Source organism: Taudactylus pleione, unplaced genomic scaffold, assembly GCF_031769625.1.
Source record: "Taudactylus pleione unplaced genomic scaffold, aTauple2 ptg000535l, whole genome shotgun sequence".
Classification (NCBI taxonomy): Eukaryota; Metazoa; Chordata; class Amphibia; order Anura; family Myobatrachidae; genus Taudactylus; species Taudactylus pleione.
This window is the reverse complement of record NW_028284937.1, coordinates 12,122,900-12,147,545: the sequence shown is the minus strand read 5'-3', so window position 1 is coordinate 12,147,545 and position 24,646 is coordinate 12,122,900. Positions and strand designations below refer to the sequence as shown.

Genomic DNA, 24,646 nt, shown 5'->3' with positions numbered 1-24,646 from the left:
TCAAAGTTTCCCTGCCTTTTATGAACCAGATTTTCTCCTTATGTCTATACATTTTTTAACCAGCGCCAACGGGTCTGATTTAAAGATGTGTCAGTTTATTGCATTACAGTAAGTGGTAGGTTAACTTGCAAACGTATCATGATTTTTCTTATATTATTTACATTTTTATTTATTTAGGTTTTTCCTATTACACATTTTCTAATGGTCTAGGGCAGAGGTTCTCAAACTCTGGCCCTGATTCAGAGCCGGACGGTCTGACAGAACGCTCTCTCTGAATCAGGGCCGTCCTTCCTGATTTTTAGAGCGGCCTCCCGGCCGCTCGTATAGCTTTGGGTGACCACCCACAGCTATAGCGAGAGGCCAGGAAGATGGTCGCGATGGTCAAGACCATCGCGACCATCGGGCTTGTGACGAGACCCTTGTGGTAGGGTCTCATTGCCGCAATCCCAAGAGTCGAAAGCACTCCCACTGACATCACTTGTGATGTCAGTGGGGCCGGTCCCAGACGGTAGGCGTTCCCATGGGAACGCCTGTCTGGGCAGCCACACCCCGGCACGCCCACCAAAGGGGGCGTGCTGTCACTCAACATCGACAGCACGCCCCCTTTAGTACGAGACCCGGAGCGACGGTTTGCCAGTCGATATCCGGGTCTCGCGCATGCGCACGACAGAGCCGGTTCCGTCGTGCGCATGCGCACTGGGCCAACATCGACCCGCTTGCGAGCGCTCAGCGCTCGCGAGCGGGTCTGAATCAGGCCCTCTGTCCTCAGGACCCCACACAGTATTCATTACTCACTGACACATTTTAAAAGTTCCACTGGTGGAGCTAATTATTTCACTTGTGAGTCTGTGAGGAAACCAAGAAAACATGCAATGTTTGGGGTCCTGACGATCGAGTTTGAGAACCCGTGGTCTAGGGTCAGGTTGCGCCTTGCATTCCTTTCAGAATTGGTTATACATGGAAACGACGCAGAACGAGCTAGACAAGCCTGCAGCCAATCAGAGCAATGGAGTGTAAGAGCAACTCAGAACATTGCAGCTAAACCAACTCCTGTACTATATGACTATGTGCAGGCAAAGTGACTAGGTCACATATGTCCAATTCAAGTATCAGAGGAGAGACGTGAGGCACTGGGCAAATTTCTAATTATACATATCAATCCTTCAACTACTTGTATAGGGTGATAAACTATTTTTCATATGACTTTGTATCCAAAAGAATGCTCAGGTGACACTCATCCCTGCAAATGCAACAAAGGTTTTTTTGCAGACACTATTCTGTAAATGTCGCTTTTGTAGTTGAAAGGTTCTGTGGAATGTTCAATTATGAAACTATTTACAATATGTGCTTTATAGAGTCCAGTACATTACAGTATGTGAAGGCCACCTGGCATTGCTTATTCCAGCCACAGTGAAACTGGTAGAGATTGTGATGTACAACTTGGTGTATAGAACATAGCATCCATATAGTTGGATTAAGGGCCACATGAGCTGAAAAGGTTCATGGACCTATTATGAGAATCAGAGGAGTGTCCAGTGTTGTGTGGGTGTGGCCAGTGCCATGTGGGCATGTACACCCCTACATCATGAGCCCCAATGTCTCCTTAAATACATAAAAATATAGAAATTGCTTAATTTGTGAGGGTTATTGAAATACTTTATGGCCGGCTGTGTGGCCAGCTGGTGGCTGGTCATTATTATCTTGTCTTGATGATGGGCCTATTTTTATGTGGTGGCCTGGAGCTGTAGGCCCATCTGCACCACTGTTAATCTTGCCCTGCTTGATATCACATACATGACTGATTCCTACTGAAAAATGATGCTTATCTCCAATTATTATCTGAATAGCAGTGTATTCTGTATCCTGTTGTCTCATATTGTGAATCTCTTAGTGAGGTTTTCACCATGCATTCTTAAAGCCTGGTGTACGCACTATAACCCGGATAGCCCAAGTCAGCAACTTGACTGAGGCACTTCACTGGCTTTCTGCAGCTGTTCACTTTGCTGTTTATCGATTTCAGCATTGCCTTGCAGCATTCACACTCATTAGTCCTGGGTACAATATAATGGAGTTCTATGGGAATGCTCAGTATGTACCCAGGATACTATGTGCTGCACAGATGATTTAACAAGGATCTGTGGGCCTGATTCAGAGCCGCTCGTAAGCGGCTGCTCGTTCGCTCCGAGCGATGTTCGCACAACTGCGCATGCGTATGGGTTGTAATGCGCATGCGCCAACCAGTCATTGCGGTCGGAAATTGAGTGCTCGCAAAATAGCGAGTGCCTGCTAATTTGAGTGACAGGATGAGGCGTTTGTGGGGAAGGTGCTTGAAAACGGGGAGTGGAGATCCGATCGCAGACGTGCCAAACGGTCAAAACGGGCGTTTTAAGGGTGTGCATAATTAACAAAGCAGCGTCATCGACCACGTCACTTGGTTGTTTCTTTGCCTGAACTGTTCGCATGATTGCGGTAGGAAAATCCAACCACAAGCACTGCGAGCAGTTCAGACGCCTTTCGATGTACTCGATTAATCTAATAAATAGCGGAGATGACGTAGGATGCGAGCGGCCAGGGAGCGTCTTTACAAAATAGCGAGCGCATGTTTCGTTCGCTCGCTCAGACATAGAGGCGTCAACAGACCGCAAAGAGCGAGCGCTCAATTTAAATAGCTGGCCCCTTTTTCTGAATGAGCGAGCGCAAATAGCGTCCGGCTCTGAATCAGGCCCTGTATTCAATAAACCTCAGACTAGTGATAAAAAAATAACTGCACTATTAGTACACATGGTGCTGACTTTATGCACAATGAATACCGTGAGCAACTATTGCAGATTTAGTTTCATTCTCAGCTTACTTGAGTATACCGACAATTGTTTTTGATTTTTTTATTATTATTATCTTTAAGAAGCCTGCAACACCCCAATATTCTGCAATGCCTGGGACTATGCACTGAGACCATCCCCTTCCTTCTTATCATGGAGTTTTGCCAACTGGTAAGGTCAAAGTCATGTTACATTCTGAATGGTTTGAAAATATAATGTGTTATAACAGATATAGTCACACATAAGCAGATGTTTTCACAGGTTTGCTGCTCCGAATTGATAAAAACAGTGCTGATCACTGACAATCTGCTCTCAACTAGATGGCAGGCTTGTCTAGGGCAGTAAACAGTTAATTCCTTTACATGTAATAAATTTCACATTTATAGTTAGATATTCATATAGTCCTAACTATCTCTTCAGTAGAGTTTTTTTGTTTTTTTGTTTCATACTATTTTCTACAACCTAAATATATTCACCAGCACTGATATATCCACCATGGCTACAGTGCCATGAGTCTAAGGAGCTGCTCCTTCCTCTTTTGCATGACAATGTTATCTCTCCTGCCCGTGATTTGGCAACTCAAGAAAACTCCATGTAAGAGACCCAATTTATACGGGCTAAAGTGAAAAATTTGTATTTTATGCCAGCAATCCTATCCTTATTTACAAATTATCCTTCCACCCCATCTGAGATGCTAAAAATTGGGATATTCACCTATACTTTAAAGGCAGGGCCAGATTAAGGGCCACTTGGGCCTGGCTGAAAATGTTCAAGGTCCTATATTGAGAAGGGGAGGAGCTGTGACCAGTGCTGTGTGGGTGTAGCCAGAGCCATGTGAGTGTATATACAACCTTTATGCTGGGTACACACATGCAGCAATATATCAAATGGCCTATATATCACGAGTGCATTGGTGAGTGTGTACCCCCGATGTGTCTGTGAAGAACGTAATTCACAGACATATCGCATTGGCTGTACAGCACAGCCGATGGCCGATATAACTGCAGATATATTGCAGAATCTGGCTGTGTGTACGGGTGGTCCACAGACCGCCCGTACACTTGCTGCAGGGACTGACGTCACAGCTGGGCGGGCAGATTTAAATGTTCGCCTGTCTGTGAGGTCAGGACGACATGTCGAGAGGCTGATCGGTAAGTGTGTATACTCAACCTAAATCAGCCACTCGGTCAGCGCAACGGCCAGTAGACCGACAAGTTGACCTAGTGTGAACCCAGCTATATAACATTAGCTCCACTGTGTCTCTAAATACATAAAAATTGCATAATTTTGTGAGAAAACCAGAAACCATAATTCTAATATGTATGATTTATGACCGACCGTGTGGCCAGCTAGGCAGCTGGTAATCCTCATGCTGCCATTATGGCGGGCCCTGTTAATCTGGTCCTATAGGTTACCTCGGTAAACCTTTACAGTAATTGTGGCCTGCTGATAATGGAGGATCCAAAGCAGTGTTATCCTAAAATTGATTAGATGTAGTGCTTCATCTAACCAAGGCTTGTCCCACTACAGGCATGCTTTACATATTTTGTAGCATCAAGACAGGAAAACACATCTTCACTTCACTTTATTCTCCATATGTTTGTATGTATGCTATCCTAATACATTATTCTGACTTTAACTCTTCTCTTGTCTAGTGATCTATGTAATGTCATAATCCCCCCATATCATCACACTATGACCATGTGCAACAATTATCCTGCTTCAGTTATTGGACTCTCTACTCCATCCTATTCCTATCAGACTTTCCTCAACCAGTCCCTGAAGACCATTAATGCAAAGAAGCCTTCTCCTGCCCTCCATAACCTCTTTCTACTATTACTTCTAAAACATTCTTACCCACATCTATCATTGTTCTTACCTCTGTATATTATGTACATCATGTGTTTCCCACGCCAGACAATAAGCTCCTTTGGGCAGACCAATGTTTGTGTGTTAATGATAATGTCTGTAATGTACAAACTATTCCTTAAATAAAGCTACATAAATTGTTGCTCCTTAATAAATAATATATTTTTATTATTATTAATAATAATGTTTAACCTATACCAAACAGAAAGCTAGTTACAACAAACAATGATCAAACTGCTTCATGTGCTTTCTTTTTTAGGGTGATCTGAAAAGATATCTTAGAGCCCAACGGAAGGCAGATGGCATGACCCCTGACCTCTTAACCTGTGACCTTACAACCTTGCAGAGAATGGCTTATGAGATAACACTTGGACTCATGCATCTCCATAAAAACAATTACATACACAGGTACAGTATGTATTTGCATAAAGTTTGTTTCCTGTCATCAATGCTATTGCTAGTGAAATGCAAGATACAGTAGCAGGGTTATCATTCATGGAGTAGTGGGAAGCAGGTTAAATAGATGTCAGACTTGAGTCACATGGGCAATTTAAAACCGTGCCCTTATCCATCCAGAATAGTGCAGCAGTGTGAAGAGCATTTGGTGGCATCTAGCAGTAAAGGGTATATGTGGTATCTTTGTTACAAGGAATACATGGTAGTCAGGGCTGTAGGGAGTCTGTCTGGGTCCGGGTTCTGAGGGGCGTAGCCTAATATAAGGAGGGGTGGCTAATGCTCCTTACAAAAATAAAACAGTAGTGTCACCGCAAACTCCACAAACGGTTGCACCAGCCTCCCTGTACCCACTGCAGACCAGCACAGAACAGTGGGGAGGGGGAGCGGCAGACCTGGGTTCCTCCAGCAAACCTGGGCCCCCGCTCCAGTGGCAAACGCAGGATTTTGAAAGGGGGGTTTCCTAATACAGAACCAATGGAAAAACTTTCAACCACAATAATATATGGTCGTTGAACTTTTTGTTGACTTCTAGTATCCCAAAGCCGGCACCCATTAACCTCAAAAGGAAAAAAATAAACACAATGGCCCCCACAAGCAGTAAAACACACACATTGATCCCCACAGAATAAAGAGAAAACATATTGGCCACAATAGGAAAAAATTAAACAGGAAAACACAGGAAAAGAATAAAACTTGGGAGGGGATAGGGTGGGCAGTGTATGTCCCTGGGGCTGGGGAATGTGTGATATGGTGGATAGTGTATGTTCCTGGGTTGGGGGGTACTCTGTCTAGGTAGCCAAAGGATAGGGTGGGAGTGTATCAGAGAGTGATGTAGCAGATGAGGATAGTGTGCAACAGAGAGTGATGTAGCAGAGGAGGATAGTGTGTAAGAGAGAGTAATGTAGCAGAGGAGGATAGTGTGTAAGAGAGAGTGATGTAGCAGAGGAGCATAGTGTGTAACAGAGAGTGATGTAGCAGAGAAGGATAGTGTGTAACAGAGAGTGATGTAGCAGAGAAGGATAGTGTGTAACAGAGAGTGATGTAGCAGAGAAGGATAGTGTGTAACAGAGAGTGATGTAGCAGAGAAGGATAGTGTGTAACAGAGAGTGATGTAGCAGAGAAGAATAGTGTGTAACAGAGAGTGATGTAGCAGAGAAGGATAGTGTGTAACAGAGAGTGATGTAGCAGAGAAGGATAGTGTGTAACAGAGAGTGATGTAGCAGAGAAGGATAGTGTGTAACAGAGAGTGATGTAGCAGAGAATGATAGTGTGTAACAGAGGGTGATGTAGCAGAGGAGGATAGTGTGTAACAGAGGGTGATGTAGCAGAGAAGGATAGTGTGTAATGGAGAGTGATGTAGCAGAGAATGATAGGGTGTAACAGATGGTGATGTAGCAGAGGATGGTAGGCTGTAACAGAGGGTGATGTAGCAGAGGATGAGAGGGTGTAACAGAGGGTGATGTAGCAGAGAATGATAGGGTGTAACAGAAGTTGATAGATGTAAGTAGTAGAGGATAGTGTATAACAGAGGGAGATAGATATGGTAGAGGATAATGTTTAACAGAGGTTGATAGATCTAGCAGAGGATAGTAGGATAATGTGTAGTAGAGGGTGATAGATGTAGCAGAGGATAGTGTGTAACAGAGGGTGATAGCTATAGTAGACGAAGATAATGTGTAGGAGAGGGTGATAGATGTAGCAGAACAGAACAGAGCTGAGTTGAGTGTGTTGTAATCACATTTACTAAAGTGCTCCTGACCAGAAGACTTACATAAAAAGGGCTGTGCATATCAGATCATCTCCTGGGTGTGTAGGGAGATCGGCAGCTCTATGACACTTCTTCCTGTTAAACAGCATGTGCCAGCTCTTGCATGCTGCCAGGTCCCGGAGCGTGCTGGGAAAGAGAGTTTCCCAAGCTACACTCTAACACTCCATGGAGTGAAAAGTACACTTCAACTCCCATGAGTCACCTTGCATATGGTGAGTCAAGCAGACTGCTCTGCTCCCGGAGCTAGCCGATGACTGATTACAGCTTCCTGATTGCGTTCCACAGTGGTACGCAAATCCTGGAAGCTTTGCAGCCTGCCCGGCTGATTTACGAATCAGTCAGGGACAGGTGAGATGGCTGTGATGGGGGGATAATGTGACCGGCCCAGCGGGAACTCTCCCGCTGTCCCGAAAGCACATACAGCCCCTGCCTGTCTGAGCTCCAGTCTTTGGATGGATTGATGGACAGGGGGGGTTTCTGGGTACTCGGAAATCCCCCCCCCTGCGTGCGCGTATGCGCTCCCCGGCCCTCTCAGTGCCCCTGATGGTAGTGTTTAATAAGAATGGAAGATACCAGCTTTAGTCAGCTGTTAATATAAATTGTACTAATTATATTATCTGACGGAGGCATTATAACAATGGTAAGTTTATGTGTTCAGATTCATAATACTTATAATTAGTCCATGGACTGGCTTTTAGGAGGTCTATGAAGTGAGCGGGCATGCCTAGGTAGTGTTTTAGGGGTTAATTTACTAAGCATGTCACTGCTTCTTGGTGGGTTTCAGCAGGCAATTTAAAATGGCAATACTATTCAAAGCAAAACGCTGTGTTTTGCATTGAAAACTTTTGCCGTTTTAAATTTCCTGCTTAAGCACACAGAGAATTGAGGGCTTTTGTAAGCTGTGGCTAAGTAAATCTACCCCCATATGTCTTTTTCAGAAGCAATTTTAAAAAACAAACACTTCAGAATATTATCCTTATTCCACATTAGGCCACTTAGATTTGCTTGTTGCCAGTCACATTTGGCTAAAGTGTTCCCAGTTCACATAGCTGTTGTTACCCCAGCTCTATGCGTAGACAATAAATTCTGTGAATGCACATACATGAATACAGTGTAGATTGGCATTTCATGGAATTGCAGAGCAAATGGGGAACTCAAAAGATTTTATTGCTGTTGCGTTGCACCTCAGCTCTGACTGAAAACTTGTTTTGCACTAAATGTTTCTAGTTACAGTGGGCTAGATGTATCAAGACTTTGGAGAGAGAGAAAGTGGAAAGAGACAAAGTACCAGCCAATCAGCTCCTAACTGCCATTTTATAGGCTGTTTGAAAAATGGCAGTTAGGAGCTGAGTGGTTGGTACTTTAACTCTCTTCACTTTATCTCTTGCCAAGGCTTGATACATATATGAGCAATATGAGCAAAAGGAATCAAAATGAGTTGACAATAATTAGATTTCTTAGTGGTGCATGACCCTAGTAAAATTAGGGTATTGTTATACTTGCAGATATTTTAGTGGTTGTGGGTTCAGTAATTCATATACCATCCAAAGTAGTTTATTTGTGGTGTAACTTTAAGTTTGAGGCTAATAAACTTTTAATTCTTGCCCTAGTTATTACTCGAGACTCTTTATTGGGGTAACAGTTCTCAAGGAATACTTCCATGTGCACCATCACTTACAATGCATTTGCACTGCAGTCACATAATTATCCCTATTGACAGTCTTCTGGCCACTCTTTGTAGTCTGTGGATTAACTATGTGGACCCAGCAATATATGTAGGTTATTTGCTCTTGATGATCCCCATATGTTTGAGCTCCTTTCTTCCAGTGATACTTTCCTAGTGTTAACCATGGTGTGTGTGTACTCAGTACATCATCTCAGTACTATCTCCGAAGTGTCATCATCCTGTGCCAGTTCTGCATCTGAAACCACAGTGTGTGTACTTTGTACGTCATCCAAGTACAAACTCCTAGTGCCTTTCTCCTGTGCCAGTTCAGCATCTGAAGCCACAGCATGTGTACTTAGTACGTCATGCAAGTACAAACTCCTAGTGCCATTCTCCTGTGCCAGTTCTGCATCTTTGATGGAAACCCTAGATGCTGCCGGGGCTTCATCAATCAGTCCGAGATACAGTTCGAGTGCCTGCCCCAGAATTTCCCCACTCAAAGGTCAAAAGTGGCATACATCATCTCCTTACCATCTGGAACTGCCTTGGATTGGGTCTCTCAATTATGGGAGCGAGCTGATCCTCTCGTCTCTAATTATGAAAATTTTATTTGTTCTTTCAAAAGAATCTTTGATGAGCCAGGCCGGACTGCCTCAGCTTCCTCCAATCTCCTATGAGTTTGACATGGGACATGTACAGTGGCCAGTACGTGGTTCAATTCCAGATGATCGCTTCCGAATTAAAGTGGAATGATGAGGCGCTTAGGATTTCCTCATGGTTTGTTCAAGAGGATGAAGGTTGAGTTAGCTTCTCAAGATGTTCCTGAGTCCTTATCTGATGTAATATCTTTATGTATTAAGATTGACTTGCGCCACAGAGAACGGCAATTGGAAATTGAATTTGATATTGAGAAGATCCTTGACTCTCAACATCAGTTGAATCAGCTTCAGTATCTCATTGATTGGAAGGGGTATGGACCTGAAGAGTGAGCATGGATCAAAGTGTCTGATGTCCATGCTCCACAGCTTGTTCGAGCTATTCATAAAAAAATTCTGATAAGCCTTGTGGGTGTCTGGAGTCCACTCTAAAAGGGGAGACATTGTCAAGTTGCAGCCTAGGATCGCCCATTACTCACCTTAGCGCCGGCTTCCCATGACTTCTCGAGCGGTCAGACTCCAGGTGCGGCAGCAAATGACGTGCTGAGAATCATACCTGGGGTCTGCTAGGACATCCATGTGCTCGCTTCGTGATTTGGTGCCTGTGGTTACCGTCATGGGCGCAGCCATGACAGTCTACATCACCTGATTGCTCTTTACCCAACGGTAGCATTGGTTGCTGTCAGCTGACACTATCCTCCAATGGACTGCTACCTTAGGGTATTTAACTGGGCTCCAGACAACAGGAAGTTGCCTGTACAACGTTGTTACTTCCAGTGTATACTTGCCGTTGCAGCGTTCCAGGTTCCAAGCTCCTTCCTTCCAGTGATACTTTCCTAGTGTTACCCACGGTGTGTGTGTGTGTACTAAGTACTATCCGAGTACTATCTCCAAAGTGTCATCATCCTGTGCCAGTTCTGCGTCTGGAACCACAGTGTGTGTGTACTTAATGCGTCATCCAAGTACAAACTCCTAGTGCTTTTCTCCTGTGCCAGTTCTGCGTCTGAAGCCACAGCGTGTGTACTTAGTATGTCATCAAAGTACAAACTCCTAGTGCCATTCTCCTGTGCCAGTTCTGCGTCTGAAGCCACAGTGTGTGTACTTAGTACGTCATCCAAGTACAAACTCCTAGTGCCATTCTCCTGTACCAGTTCTGCTTCTGAAGCCACAGTGTGTGTACTTAATACTTCATCCAATAACAATCTCCTAGTGCCATTCCCCTGTGTCAGCATTGCAACTGGATCAACAGTGTGTGTACCCAGTACATCACCCAAGTGCAAAACTTCCAGTATCATTCTCCTGTGCTTTCCCTGTGATAGTGTTCTTCAATTTCCCACTTGTGCCGGATACCTGACAAAAAGGCCACAACCTGCTTGCTGGGTGCAGCTTCAGCCCAAATACCGCTTGGAGGGGTCACTGGTGAACATCTCCCAGTAAGTTAGACTCCGCACCTTTGGTCAGGTCTAGTCAACATCCGGTACTTGTGGATGAGGAAGTCATTTATCCGGGCCCCTCGCCCCTGATTCCATTCTCAACCTGGGTCCACGTCTTCTAATCCCTCTACAGGGCCATCATAGCCCAAACGTGACAATGACATCTTAATAATTGCTTAAAGTAATTTGTCAAGTGTTTCCCATTTTTCTTATCAACACATTTTGCTGACATTGTGCTGTTTATTGTTGAACTTGCTGCCCCTTTGTATTTACTATTTACATGCATTGTCTTAGATTATCAGTCAGAGCTACGCTGTCTGGTGCTACTCCTTGTGAGTCATGATAATGAAAGTACTAGGTAGTCGTGGTTGTAAATAAAAGCTTAATATAATGTGAATTGTTTTAGTAATGTGATCATGTAATTCTCTTCTTCACTGACATTAATTGGGCTTGTGATTCCTGTGGAATAATATCACATCCAGCATGGGAGTTGTAGACTTACTCCCCAGTTAGGACTGTCTAGCCTAAAGCAGAATAATAGAGGTATATGCACTGAAAATTATTGTAGTCAGTCTGTTTTAGTACTTTGTATACTTTGTATAGAATGTGGGCTGATAGGAGAACATAACAAATATAGGGCCGTTATTCAATTAGGTGCGAAAAGCCGTTCTCTGAGAAAAAGTATTGAGAGTGACGTCATTTCGCCATGCGACAAGTTTCCTCTGTATTCAATTGCGGAGACTTTTCACCGGTGTGGAAACTCTATTATTATTATTATTATTATTATTATTATTATTATTATCCTTTATTTATACGGCACCACAAAGGTTCCGCAGCGCCTTACACAGTACATAAATGAGCACACGAGAAAAACAATAGTAACACAAGCAGCCAGTGGCGTAACTAGGGCAGGGCGAGCGGGGTGCGTGCCCTGGGCGCCGTTGGACCGGCGGCGCGGGGGGGGCGCCGCTGGCCACGGTACCGGCCCGCCCGCCCTAGTTAGCCAGTGTAGCGCCGACCGCAATGAGTGCGGTCAGCGCTACACATTTACACAGGACCGGCGCTAGGCTTCCAGCGCTGGTCCTGTGCTGCACGCCTGAGCCCGTTCCCTCCCCCTGAGCGCTTGCCCAAAAGCGCCAGGAGGCGGGCTCAGGCTGTGAATAACACACGTATCGCCGCCAGCGCTGGCGGCGATGCGTGTGTTAAACAGCAGCCAATGAGAGTCAGATAGACTCTCATTGACTGCTGCAGCACCCACTGCAAGAGCCGGACTTCCGTCCGGCTCCTGCAGTGGGTAATGGGACTGACGTCATGACGTCTGTCCCATAATGCTGAGCGCGCCAGCCCGGGCGGAAGCGGCGTCGCGAGCAGGACCAGGACCAGAAGCAGACATTCAGGTAAGTATATTTTTATATATATATATATATATATATTTATTTATTTTTTTTAAACTTATCTGCACAACGGGGGAGGGGGGTGGCTACTACAGGGGGGACCTCTACTGGGGGAGGGGTGGCTACTACTGGGGGGACCTCTACTGGGGGAGGGGTAGCTACTACTGGGGGGACCTCTACTGGGGGAGGGGTGGCTACTACTGGGGGCGCCATTGGGAGGACCTACTCTACTGGGGACTACTACTTGGGGGGGAACTACCACTGGGGGCATTATAAAAGGGGCCTACTACTAGAGGCACTGCACTCGGGGGACCACTACTGGGGGCAATAATAGGAAGGGCCACTACAGGGGGCACTGGATAGGGGGGATCACTACAGGGTGCCCTCATAAGGGGACCACTACTGGGAAAACTACATGGGGGGGGACTACTGCTGGGGGCACTATATAAAGGGCACTGCATAGGGGGGGAGGACTACTACTGCGGGCATCATATAAAGGGCACTGCATAAGGGGATACCGCTACTGGGCGCACTGCATTGTGGGGACTGCTACTGGGGGCACTGCATAAGGGGGAACACTACGTGGGGCACTGCATTTGGGGGGCCACTACTGGGGGTACTGAGTAAGGGGAACTAATTGGGGGCTGTATAAGGGGGACCACTACTGGGGATACTGTATAAGGGGCACTACTATGGGCCTGCATAAGAGGTACCACAACTGCATACTGGGGGTACTGTATAAGGGGTACTACTGGGGTTAAGGTGCATATGGATAGGAATGTTCAGCATGAAAATAAAGGGGTGTGTCATGTTGACACGCCCCATTTTTAAGTGACCACGCCCATTTTTTTCCCACGCGCACATCTCGGAATGTTGGGGAGCTCCCTTTTCAAATTTGCCCTGGGCTCCAAATACCCTAGTTAAGCCACTGCAAGCAGCAGGACATGAGCAACCAGGTGTTAGGTGCCGTTGTGGGGAGTTAGGAGTAAATGATAGGAGGAGAAGCACGTGAGGGAAGAGGGCCCTGCTCGTGAGAGCTTACATTCTAAAGGGGAAGGGCAGACAGACAGGGGCGACACGGAGGGGTAGATAGTGAGGAAGGAGCATGGAGCAGTGGGTTAGGATATGTGCTGCGGAATGTGTGTGTATAAGATGACCTGATGTTATGTCAAAATTAAGTCCTTCATACATCTATCTCTATGACAGAAAATAGATTGTTTATGTGTTATTTACATGAGAGATGTATAAAATAAAGCTGTAGCACTTTAATTGTTGTGTGTTCCATTTTAGCATATTTATACAGCCTGACAAAATATGCAGCTATTATGGGACTGTCCTGCCATCCTAATATTGTAGTGACTACTTTAGACCCAGCTGCTGGGGGCTATGAGGCTGCTCCTGTGAGTGGGTGCATCTCACATGCTAGACCCACTCAGAAATGGGTGCAGCCATACATGATGTGGTCCCACAGGATGTTGCAGTACCCAGCCCCAGAATTTCTCTTGGCAGCTCTGGAGGTGACAGACAGAACCAGGAGGGAATGGGGCTTAGTGGTGGGAGGGAGGTGGTTGAGAGTGGAGGGACAGGAAAGGCAGGGGAAGACCCAGAGGTTTGGAAGGTAGACTGATGAGAGAAAAAAGGGGGAACAGTAAGTGGAGGAGACAAGAGGGGGAGAATAGGGATGGATAAAATAGAGGATTATGCGGACATAGAATATGGCGGTTGTTTGAAGTAAGGGTGTTCATGCTGTGGACGAGGTAATAAGTGAGATGAAAACTGGAGTGGAGGCTGTGTGATATAGAGACAGTGTGGATTAAAGTTGTTAAATGTTCAAAAATAAATGTAAAAGAACAGTGCTGCTAATGTATGAGCGCAGCTCCAAAAGTGATATATAAAGAGAGGTGTGTGAGTAATGGGTGCAGGAATTAGTTATTAAACAAACGATTAAAGTGGATAGATGTGACACAATTGGAAAAGGCAATAAAAATTGAATTTATGTAGTATGAGGACAAAATTACAATGTAACCGAGCTGATCCAGTTCGAAGTGTTCTGATCAACAAAGATCAATGCATTGGAACCTGCGAAAAAGTTTTGCCTATGAATAGGTGTCGAAAAAAAGTACAGAATTGGGGTTTTGGGGTGCAAACTTCAGGAAAAACCCCTGCACCCTTGGGACAGACCCCCAAAGGTAAACCTCATCAAAAAAAGTTTTAAAATACTTTAGATCACCCCAAAAAAGTATTTTCATTTTGGGGGTGAAAAAGTCCAAAGTTGGGGGACAAACTTAAAAAGTAGTGAAATAGACTCCAGGGTGCCCCTCAAGTATGCCCCAGGTGTTTTTAAGTTTGCAGGTGGTTGCAGCAACTTTAGCAACTTTAAAATATGCTAGCACCCATTTTTCATGTACCCAAAATTTGCTGGGACAACTTATTTTCACCAAAAAAAACCTGCTAAATGCTATTCTTCACCACTTATGCCTAGACGCTAAATAGCAGCTACTGAGATCATTTAAGAACCCCAAATACCTTCAGCAGGTCTATTCGGGGGTAACTATAGTGATCCCCAATGTCAGTGCATCTTTTGGGGGTTGTCAGGCTGATTTCCCAAAATCTGACAGGACTTTTCGCATGTTACAGTTTCGCCGGGTTCTGTTTTCGCTGATTTATAATTGAATACGGGGATAAGCGGGGACGAGCGCAATACTTTTTCGCACTGAAAACTAGACTTGTCGGCGAAAGTCCAGCAAGCGAAAAGTACGGGACTTATCGCACCTATTTGAATATGCCCCTTAAATGTAAAACGAGTTGATTTTTTTTTTTAATATATGGGCTTGTAACTTGTAATTCAGATTAAGGTTAAGATGCACTGTGCAGTATGTTAGTTCCAAGTATAATCATTCAAGTCAACTATTTTCAGTTATTAATTTTGTTATACTATGTATACACACAGTGACCTTGCTCTAAGAAACTGCCTTCTCACCTCAGACCTCACTGTCCGTATTGGGGATTATGGAATTTCTCACAATAATTACAAGGTGAGTTGGATCTACTGTATTAAGATAAAAAACATCTATGTTCTAAAAGACCATAAGAAAACAGGAGAAAATACATAATTAAAGAGGAACTTCACCTATACAACAGGTCCTCTCTGTTATGTACAGCCAATAAAAAGCCTGATACCTCCCTTCTTTAATTCACAAGGGAAAGTGACAGAAAAAGCTCAATTTCCCCTCTGTTCCATGTACAGTATGCAGTCTCTCACCTGTCACAGATGAGAGGTCACTTTGGACTATTTGGCCGTTTATTAAGTAAGTGGGTTTATCGGACATTAACTCATTTTGCATCAATAGCTTTGATAGGGTAGCGTGGGGGCTTTGTTAGGGTAATGGACTGTAGAACAGAAGTAGACAAATCATAAATTATACCAGTACACTACGGGGAAAAAGATATAAAACCATATTGAGCCAAAAAAATGTGTATCTGACATCAACCACTTGGGCACTATTCCATGTTCCACATAAAGAGGGTTAATTATGTTTATTTGCTTTTGCTGGATAATAAAATACTTGTGGCATTTTGACCATCCAAAACCATAAAGTTTATCAGAAAGAAGTATTACCCTGGCATATGGTGGATCCAATACCGCCTATTGCCAATACATACTTCACCTTTTACAGAGGATAAAGTGCAAAATATCCAGGTAGATTATGTAGTATATTGGCATATCTATATAAATATACTAGTAAACAGAACCCAGAATAAGCCGGGTCACCTCAGTCTGCCCCCAGGTCCTCCCTGTCCACTCCTTTGTTTAAATTTTATTACACAAGTATTTCAATCATACTGGTCAACTATAAAATGTTCCCTTCATCAGCATTTCCAAATGGGAGATGCAGCTGATCACTATGGGGGGCTTCTTGTCATTAGCTGCATAATGCCACAAATCGTGGGTCCGTGATGAGGGAAAGTAACCAAAATGACACAATTCTCTGAGAACTGCATCATTGCGCTCCCATGTCCACGCCCCCCATGCGCAGAAGAACGCTGGTCGTGGGATCTGGTCTAAATATCTGCAATAAAAAGGTCGACAATGTCTAGAATGACACCAGATGTTAGACAGTAAATAGGTTGACAGGGACACATGTCGACACACTAAAGTTCGATATGTAAGAAGGTCCACAGGTGCAAATGGTAGACAGGGTCAAAATGTCGACACACGGATGGTCCACACAAAAATGGTCAACACTTATTTTTATTTTTTTTAAGGGTTAGAGTTAGGGTTAGCCACTTAACGGAGGGTTAGGTTTAGGCACTTACCCCAATGGTTAGGATTAGGCACTTACCAAACAGTTAGGGTTAGGCACCAGGAGGGAGGGTTAGGGTTAGGCACTTAATGGAGGGTTAGGCACTAGAAGGCACCTACCCCGATGGTTAGGGTTAGGCACCAGGAGGGAGGGTTAGGGTTAGGCACCAAGGAGAGGGTAGGCCATTTTTGCATCGACATTTTGACCCTGTTGACCATTTGTACCTGTCAACCTTCTTGCATGTCGCCATTTAGTGTGTCGACATTTTGTCCCTGTCGACCTTTTGTCCCTGTTGACCTATTGACTGTCTAACATCTGGTGTCTATCTAGACATTGTCTACCTTTAAACTGCAGATCTTTCAATCCACACCCGCCGGCTGCTGGTGGTGATGGGAGGAATCCCTCTCAGTAGGCTTCTTTTGGACCAGGACAAAGCTTTGTACAAAACTGCATTTTTGGGGTTTTCACCGCATTTCCCTCTTTTGTACATCCCGCCCTCAGTGATTTCATTTATATAGTAATACTGGTATTATTTCTATCTACAGGATGACTACTATATCACTCCGGACCGTCTCTGGATCCCATTGCGCTGGGTCGCACCAGAACTTTTAGATGAAGTTCATGGAAACTTGGTTGTGGTAGACCAGAGCAAGGAAAGCAACGTCTGGTGGGTCTCCTATTTCTGTCTCATCACCTTTATCAGGCAACTGATCTGTTTACTTTCTGCACAGACAATATGTACGCTGATGTAGTGAATTATTAAAGCGCAGCACATCAAAACGTGCACATTTGTTATTTTCCAGCATGCTGGCTGCCCCAGAACTGTCCTGAATTCTGCTGTAGGAAAGTCGCAGAGGAGAAGAAATAAGCACGCCTTGTCTTTAAACTCACAAAGTCATTTTTAGATTTTTCATGTACCGTGTTTCCTGTTTAGAAAACCATGCTCGCTTACTACCAGCAATGTACATATTAATGTATAGATTCCATTATATGTTCCATGGATGAATTCCTGTGCCTTTATATTCTCTAGTAAAGAGCAGACAAAGCCATTGTTGTCTATGCTTATTTAATATTTTAGGATACAAAGAAAGGTTGTGACCCAACACTGGAAATATGTTATTCAAAAATGGAATAAAGCATATATAAACCAACAGTAATGTAGTATTATTTGTATATCACCTTAAATAACATTGGCCCTCATTCAGAGCCGTACGCTCTGAGCAGAGCGCACGCTCTGAATGAGGGCCGGGCTCCATTTTCATGGAGCGTCCTCCTGGACGCTCGTATAGCTGTGGGTCACCACCCACAGGCTATACGAGCGTGCATTTTGATGGCCGCGATGGTCGTGACCATCGCGACCATCGAAATTGCGAGCCGGAGCCTGCGGTTGAGGTTTTCAACCGCAAGCTCCGGAGTGATTTTGGCTCTATCAGAGCCAAAATCACTCCCACTGACATCACTAGTGATGTCAGTGGGCCGGCTTCTGATGGGAGGCGTTCCCGTGGGAACGCCCCCGTCAGGGAGGCACGCCCCCGGCACGCCCACCAAAGGGGGCGTGCTGTCAATCAACATTGACAGCACGCCCCCTTTGATCGGACACAACGAGCGAAGGAAAGTCCTTCGCTCGTCGTGTCTGGCGCATGCGCACGACGGAGCTCCCTCCGTCGTGCGCATGCTCAGTGCAGACCATCGACCCACTTGCGAGCGGACAGCCGCTCGCGAGTGGGTCTGAATCAGGCCCATAGTTTGATGGTGTTCCCCAGGGCTAAATATCTGAATTAACAGGGGGGTTGTTCTGCAAGAGAGCAGAACAGGAATAACCTCTTTCTTGTTAAAATATAACTTTTATTTAGATTTTTATTAAAAAGATATTTATATATTAATTAAATCAACAATAGCGTTCTCCCTAATAGGGTGGACTAATTAAATTTTTATCCTCCCTAATTGATATTTATAATACTCAAAAGTAAGAAAATTAAAAAAACTGGCTTCAGTATTTGTGCCTCAGGTGAAAATATTTATATCTATATACTGTACTGTTATGTCTAGGTTCTGATAAATACAGATAGTGCTGTATATATAATATATAATACAATGAGTATTAGGCACCAATTAAAGTGTATACTTAAGGATTATTGTAGTCGTAGAAGAATATAATCTAATTGTCCTATGTGTACCTTTATAAAACAGTTAAAGAGGGGGGAGGGGAAAGAAGAAAGAAATTCTAAAACTTTTAAATCTTAAAGAAATCTCTACAAATTATTTAGAGCATTTGTCAATAGGAAAATGATCATTTACTTTCACAAACTAATTGAACTGACCCTTATATGTCTTCTTCCTTATAACTTCCCCTTTACTACATACTTGCCTACTCTCCTGGAACCAGGGGCGGCTCTTGGGGTGTTCGACCAGTGCGGCAGGGCGCACCCCTCCCCAACATCCCAATTTCAGCAGGACAGTACTGTCCCGCTGTTCCACCCCTGGGCCGAAATGTCCCAAGGATGGTCAAATCAGGAGGTCGGGGACCCCTCACCGCCGCAGCTGTGTGGCGGTGCCGGACCCTGGAGTAGCTGAATGGATGCTGTGCGCAGTGCTGGGAGAAGGATGGGGGAAGCCCAGCTAGTGACGGAGTGCTGGGCTTATCCCAAGCCTGACGTTATTTGGAGGCGTGCCATGCGGGCAAGCCTCCAGATAACGTCATTTAGGGAGTGTCACCTATGGTAATTCGGCCACGTCCCACACGCGACTATAGGGCGCTATTAACAGAGGCGGCACAGGGTGCTCCGACCCCTGGAGCCAGCCCTGCCTGGAACGTCTAGGAGACTCCAGAGTTACACAGAGTTCTCCCACGCTTGCGAAAGAGTAGACCAGATCCCGCCCATTTCCCCAGTTGGGACATTGCATTGTATTTTTCATCATTATTACAAACCTTTTTTCCTCAACAGCAAATGTTTAGCTGCTTTTTAAGTAAAGCTTTAAAAGCACCATAAACTTTCGTTTACATCCTTGCTTTAACATAATAGTGTAAATAGCTATCCTAACCTTCGCTGTTTATATTGTATATAGTGTTGATTGTTGTATTAAAGTACTGAGTTTCATTGAATCCAATGTTGCTATACACAGGTCCCTAGGCGTTACAATATGGGAACTCTTTGAATTTGGAAGCCAGCCATATCGCCACCTATCAGACGAGGAGGTCCTTGCCTTTGTGATTAAGGAACAGCAAATGAAACTCGCAAAACCTCGACTCAAGCTACCCCACTCAGATTACTGGTGAGTTTACTACTCAGACAACCCAAAGTATATGCGGTGCACACGGGCCCCCTCAGTGCCAAATGCAGGATTTTGAAAGGAGGGTTTCCAAATCCTTGGTTACTGAATCAATGAAAAAACATCTAGCCATAAATAGATAGATAGATAGATAGATAGATAGAAACATCTTACACAGGATTTAGGACCACTACAGTAAAATATACCACTCAGCCTATGACGGGGTACACGACTGACACAGGCACAACACAGACAGACACACACACCCCTATCACTAAAAAACATGAATGCAGCAGGCAAATAAATACAGCCAGCATGATTTATTAAAGACCCCCCTTCCTCCCGGTAGTGATCCCTCCTTTGCAGTTCCCCCAGTAGTAGTCCCCCTTATGCAGTGGCCCCAGTAGTACCCCTTATATAGTGCCCCCAGTAGTAGTCCCCCCTATGCAGTACCCCCAGTAGTGCCCCTCATATAGTGCCCCCAGTAGTAGTCCCCCCTTTGCAGTGCCCCCAGTAGTGCCTCTTTTATAGTGCCCTCAGTAGTACTCCGCCCTATGCAGTGCCCCTAGTAGTAATCCTCCCTATGCAGTGCCCCCAGTAGTAGTCCACCCTATGCGGTGCCCCAGTAATAGTCCCCCCTATGCAGTGCTCCCAGTAGTGCCCATTATATAGTGCCCCCAGTAGTAGTCCCCCCCCTTTAGTGCCCCTTATGTAGTGCCCCCAGTAGTAGTCCCCCCAGCAGTGGTGCCAGTAGTAGTCCCCCAGTAGTGCCCCTTATATAGTGCCCCCAGTCCCCCTTATATAGCGTCCCAAGTAGTAGTCCCTGTATTCAGTGCCCCCAAAACGGGCCATCTCCCCTAGTCAGTGCCCCCAGTAGCGACCCCCTCTCTATACAGTGCCCCCAGTAGTGCCCCCCATACAGTACCCCTATTAGCGCCCCCCTATACAGTGCCCCCAGTAGCGCCCCCCTATACAGTGCCCCTAGTAATGGCCACTCCCCCTATACAGTGCCCCCAGTAGCGCCCCCCCTATGCAGTGCCAGTGTCAGTGCCCATGCCCCTTACACACACACACTTACAAAACTTTCCTGAATCTCCCTCTGTGACCGCCGCTGTCCGCCCCTCCCGGCCCGCTCTGCACTATGGGAAAGACGTTATGACGTCTCTCCCATCATCCACTGCGGCGTGAGCCGTAAGGTGGAGCTCATGAGTGAGCTCCAGCTGGCTCCCTTCGTGGATGCAGCAGCCAATGAGAGTCTGTCGCCGCCGCTGGGTAGTACGAGCGTACTACCCTGTGCCGGCGGTGTTGTGTTTGTTAGTATGTAGTGCAGACCGCACTCAGGAGCTCATTTAGACCCGCTCGCTAAGATGCAAACGCTTGCTGCTGTCGATGGTATGCAGTGTGTATGCATTGTGCGTATGCATCGCAGTGTGCGTGCGCATACCTTAGCGAACATTCCCAATGCGTTCACTCACTGCGCATATTCAGCCCATCATAGTGAGTGACAGGGGAAGCCATTTGTAGGTGGTAACAGGGGCTGGCCATTAAAAATGGGGGAATGGAGGTGCAATTGCAGGCGTGCCTGAGGATCTAAACGGCGTTTCAGAGGCGTGCATAATTAAAAGACAGCATCATAGTACACGTCACCTGGCTTGTTTTTACACTGAAGTGCTCACAGTGCTTGCCGCAGGTTATGGTCACCCTCAAGCGCTGCAATCGAATGTGATGTTACTGGGTGTACCGATGGTTGCCTACACTTTCTGGACATGACGTGCACAAGTGGGTGTCTTAATTAAGACCAGCTGGTGGGTGTCTGCATACACTATGTGATCGCTCTCTAAGAAGTGCTAATGCATTTGCTGTGTGAACGCACTGCCTACGCAATTTGCATACACATCGTGCGAGCGATCGCATCTAGCGAGCAGCTCTGAATCAGCTCCTTACTGTGGTCCGCACTACACTTAGTGATCGATGGGCAGGGGGGGTTTCTGGGTACTCAGAAAATCCCCCTCCGTGCACGCCTGCCCTGGGTCCAGGGGGGCCCGCACCGCACACCCTGCACTCATATTATCTAATACTTACCTCTCCGAGGTCCCACGGTGGGTGTCTCAAGCCTGCACAAAACGCCAGAAAATAGCTGCCGCGGCCATTTTTCCATTGTTTTGCGCATGCACAGTGAGAAAATCGCCTGCGCATGCGCAGTAGACTCTGGGCACACTCCAGTGCCCAGAGTCTACTGATGCTGCGGTCGGCGGACTGCTGACGGCTGCCGGGGAGAGAGGACTGGACACCGGACGGGGAATGAACACGGGTCCCATCCTCTCATAAAACTCCCCTGATGCAATGATAAGCAGTTTCAACCTAAATTCTACAATAAATGTAATTTTTATTTCTTAGAATTCACTACAGGATTTTATGACTTTTCCTTGGAAAAAAATTGTTGAAATGTATGTAATCTGAGTTAAACAGAAGCCTAAATATTAAATGTTATTGTGTTGAATTAGAACCATTTATTTGATCACATGTAAGTAAGAACCTTGAAAGTATTTAGCAAGTTCATAATCCTACAACTCCAATGCAGGTGAGCAGGGTCGGACTGGCCCACAGGGGTACAGGGGAAACCCACTGCCTGAGGGTCCACCCCTTTCTATAGGGATCAGGTTCTAGACTATGCACTAAATTATACATTATACATATGTTACATTATCCTGCACTGGACTATGGTGTATTTTCTATGATGCATTGCTGTACGTTATCATGCATGCACTAGTAGTATTAATATAAATATATTTTTAAAGGGGTCCATACTAGGGGTGTGCACCGGCCACTTTTCGTGTTTTGTGTTTTGGTTTTGGATCTGGATCTTTCTTCGTGTTTTGGATCTGGATTGGTTTTGCCAAAACCACCCTTCCGTGTTTTGGGTTCTGGGTTTTGTGTTTTGGATCTGTATTTTTTTTTCTGCTCCTATGCTATTATTAACCTCAATAACCTTAATTTCCACTCATTTCCAGTCTATTCTGAACACCTCACACCTCACAATAGTATTTTTATGTGCAAAAGGTTGCACCGAGGTAGCTGGATGACTATGCTAAGCGACACGAGTGGGCGGCACAAACACGTGACCCATCTAGGCGTGATACTGCAGTGGCAGACAGGATGGCAGTTTGAAAAACTAGGCCCCAAACTGTACATAATGCAAAGAAAAAAAAGAGGTGCAAGATGGAATTGTCCTAGGGCCCTCCCACCCACCCTTATGTTGTATAAACAGGACATGCACACTTTAACAAACCAATCATTTCAGCGCCAGGGTCTGCCACACAACTGTGGCTGAAATGATTGGTTCGTTTGGGCCCCCACAAAACAAGCTGGCAATTAATCTGTCCCTGCACAAACTGGCTCTACGGAGGCAAGATGTCATCCTCATCCTCCTCATCCACCGATTCCTCACCCTCTTCAGTGTGTACATCCTCATCCTCACAAAGTATTAACTCGTCCCCACTTGAATCCACCACCACAGGTCCCTCTGTACGTTCTGGAGGCTGGTCTCCCTGGAAGAGCTGATAATTAATTTTGATGAACATCATCTTCTCCACATTCTGTGGAAGCAACCTCCTACGCCTTTCGCTGACAAGGTTCCCGGATGCACTAAACACTCTTTCGGAGTACACACTGGAGGGGGGGCAACTCAGGTAAAATAGAGCCAGTTTGTACAGGGGCCTCCAAATTGCCTCTTTTTCCTGCCAGTGCAGGTATGGACTGTCTGACATGCCTACTTGGATGCTGTCACCGATGTAATCCTCCACCATTCTGTCAATGGTGACAGTATCATATGCAGTGACAGTAGACATGTCAGAAATTGTTGCCAGGTCCTTCAGTCCGGACCAGATGTCCAAACTTGGTCCTGCCTGCCCTGCATCACTTGCTTAGGATACCTAAGTTTTTTCCTGGCAGCCCCAGTTGCGGGAGAAAATGAAGAAGGAGCTGTTGACGTGTCACGTTCCGCTTCAGCTGACAGTGTGTTCACCAGCAGGTCTTTGCACCTCTGCAGGCTTGTGTCGGCCGGAAAGAGAGACACCACATAGGCTTTAAACCTAGGATCGAGCACGGTGGCCAAAATGTAGTGGTCTGATTTCAACAGATTGACCACCCTGGAATCCTGGCAAAGCGAATGAAGGGCTTCATCCACAAGTCCCACATGCCGAGCAGAATCGCTCCGTCTTAGCTCCTCCTTCACTTTCTCCAGCTGCTTCTGCAAAAGCCTGATGAGGGGAATGACCTGACTCAAGCTGGCAGTGTCTGAACTGACTTCACGTGTGGCAAGTTCGAAGGGCTGGAGAACCTTGCACAACACGGAAATCATTCTCCACTGCGCTTGAGTCAGGTGCATACCCCCTCCTTTGCCTATGTCATAGGTGGATGTATAGGCTTGTATGGCCTTTTACTGCTCCTCCATCCTCTGAAGCATACAGAGGGTTGAGTTCCACCGTGTCACAACCTCTTGCTTCAGGTGATGGCGGGGCAGGTTCAAGAGTGTTTGCTGGCGCTCCAGTCTTCGGCACGCAGTCGCTGAATGGCGAAAGTGGCCAGAAATTTTTCGGGCCACCCAAAGCGTCTCCTGCACGCCCCTGTTGCTTTTCAGAAAATTCTGCACCACCAAGTTTATTGTGTGAGCAAAACATGGGACGTGCTGGAATTTGCCCAGATGTAATGCCCGCACGATATTGGTGGCATTGTCAGATATCACAAATCCCCAGGAGAGTCTAAGTGGGGTAAGCCACTGGGCGATGATTTCCCTCAGTTTCTCTAAGAGGTTGTCGGCGGTGTGCCTCTTACTGAAACCGGTGATACACAGCATAGCCTGCCTTGGAACGAGCTGGCGTTTCTGAGATGATGCTACTGGTGACGCTGCTGCTGTTGCTGTGTAAAGTGATACATCTACCCAGTGGGCTGTAACAGTCATATAGTCCTTAGTCTGCCCTGTTCCACTTGTCCACATGTCCGTGGTTAAGTG

General features: G+C 45.7%; 1 protein-coding gene across 1 annotated transcript in view; it reads left to right on the top strand.

Moving 5' to 3' along the window:
- The window catches only part of LMTK3 (lemur tail kinase 3), a 134,999-nt gene that overhangs the window by 70,235 nt on the left and 40,118 nt on the right, over positions 1-24,646 (top strand). Inside the window, exons 6-10 of the mRNA XM_088450960.1 lie at positions 2,903-2,990; positions 4,948-5,096; positions 15,012-15,096; positions 16,911-17,032; positions 19,489-19,638. Coding sequence (XP_088307086.1) covers positions 2,903-2,990; positions 4,948-5,096; positions 15,012-15,096; positions 16,911-17,032; positions 19,489-19,638 — 594 coding nt within the window. The remainder of the gene's footprint in view (positions 1-2,902; positions 2,991-4,947; positions 5,097-15,011; positions 15,097-16,910; positions 17,033-19,488; positions 19,639-24,646) is intronic.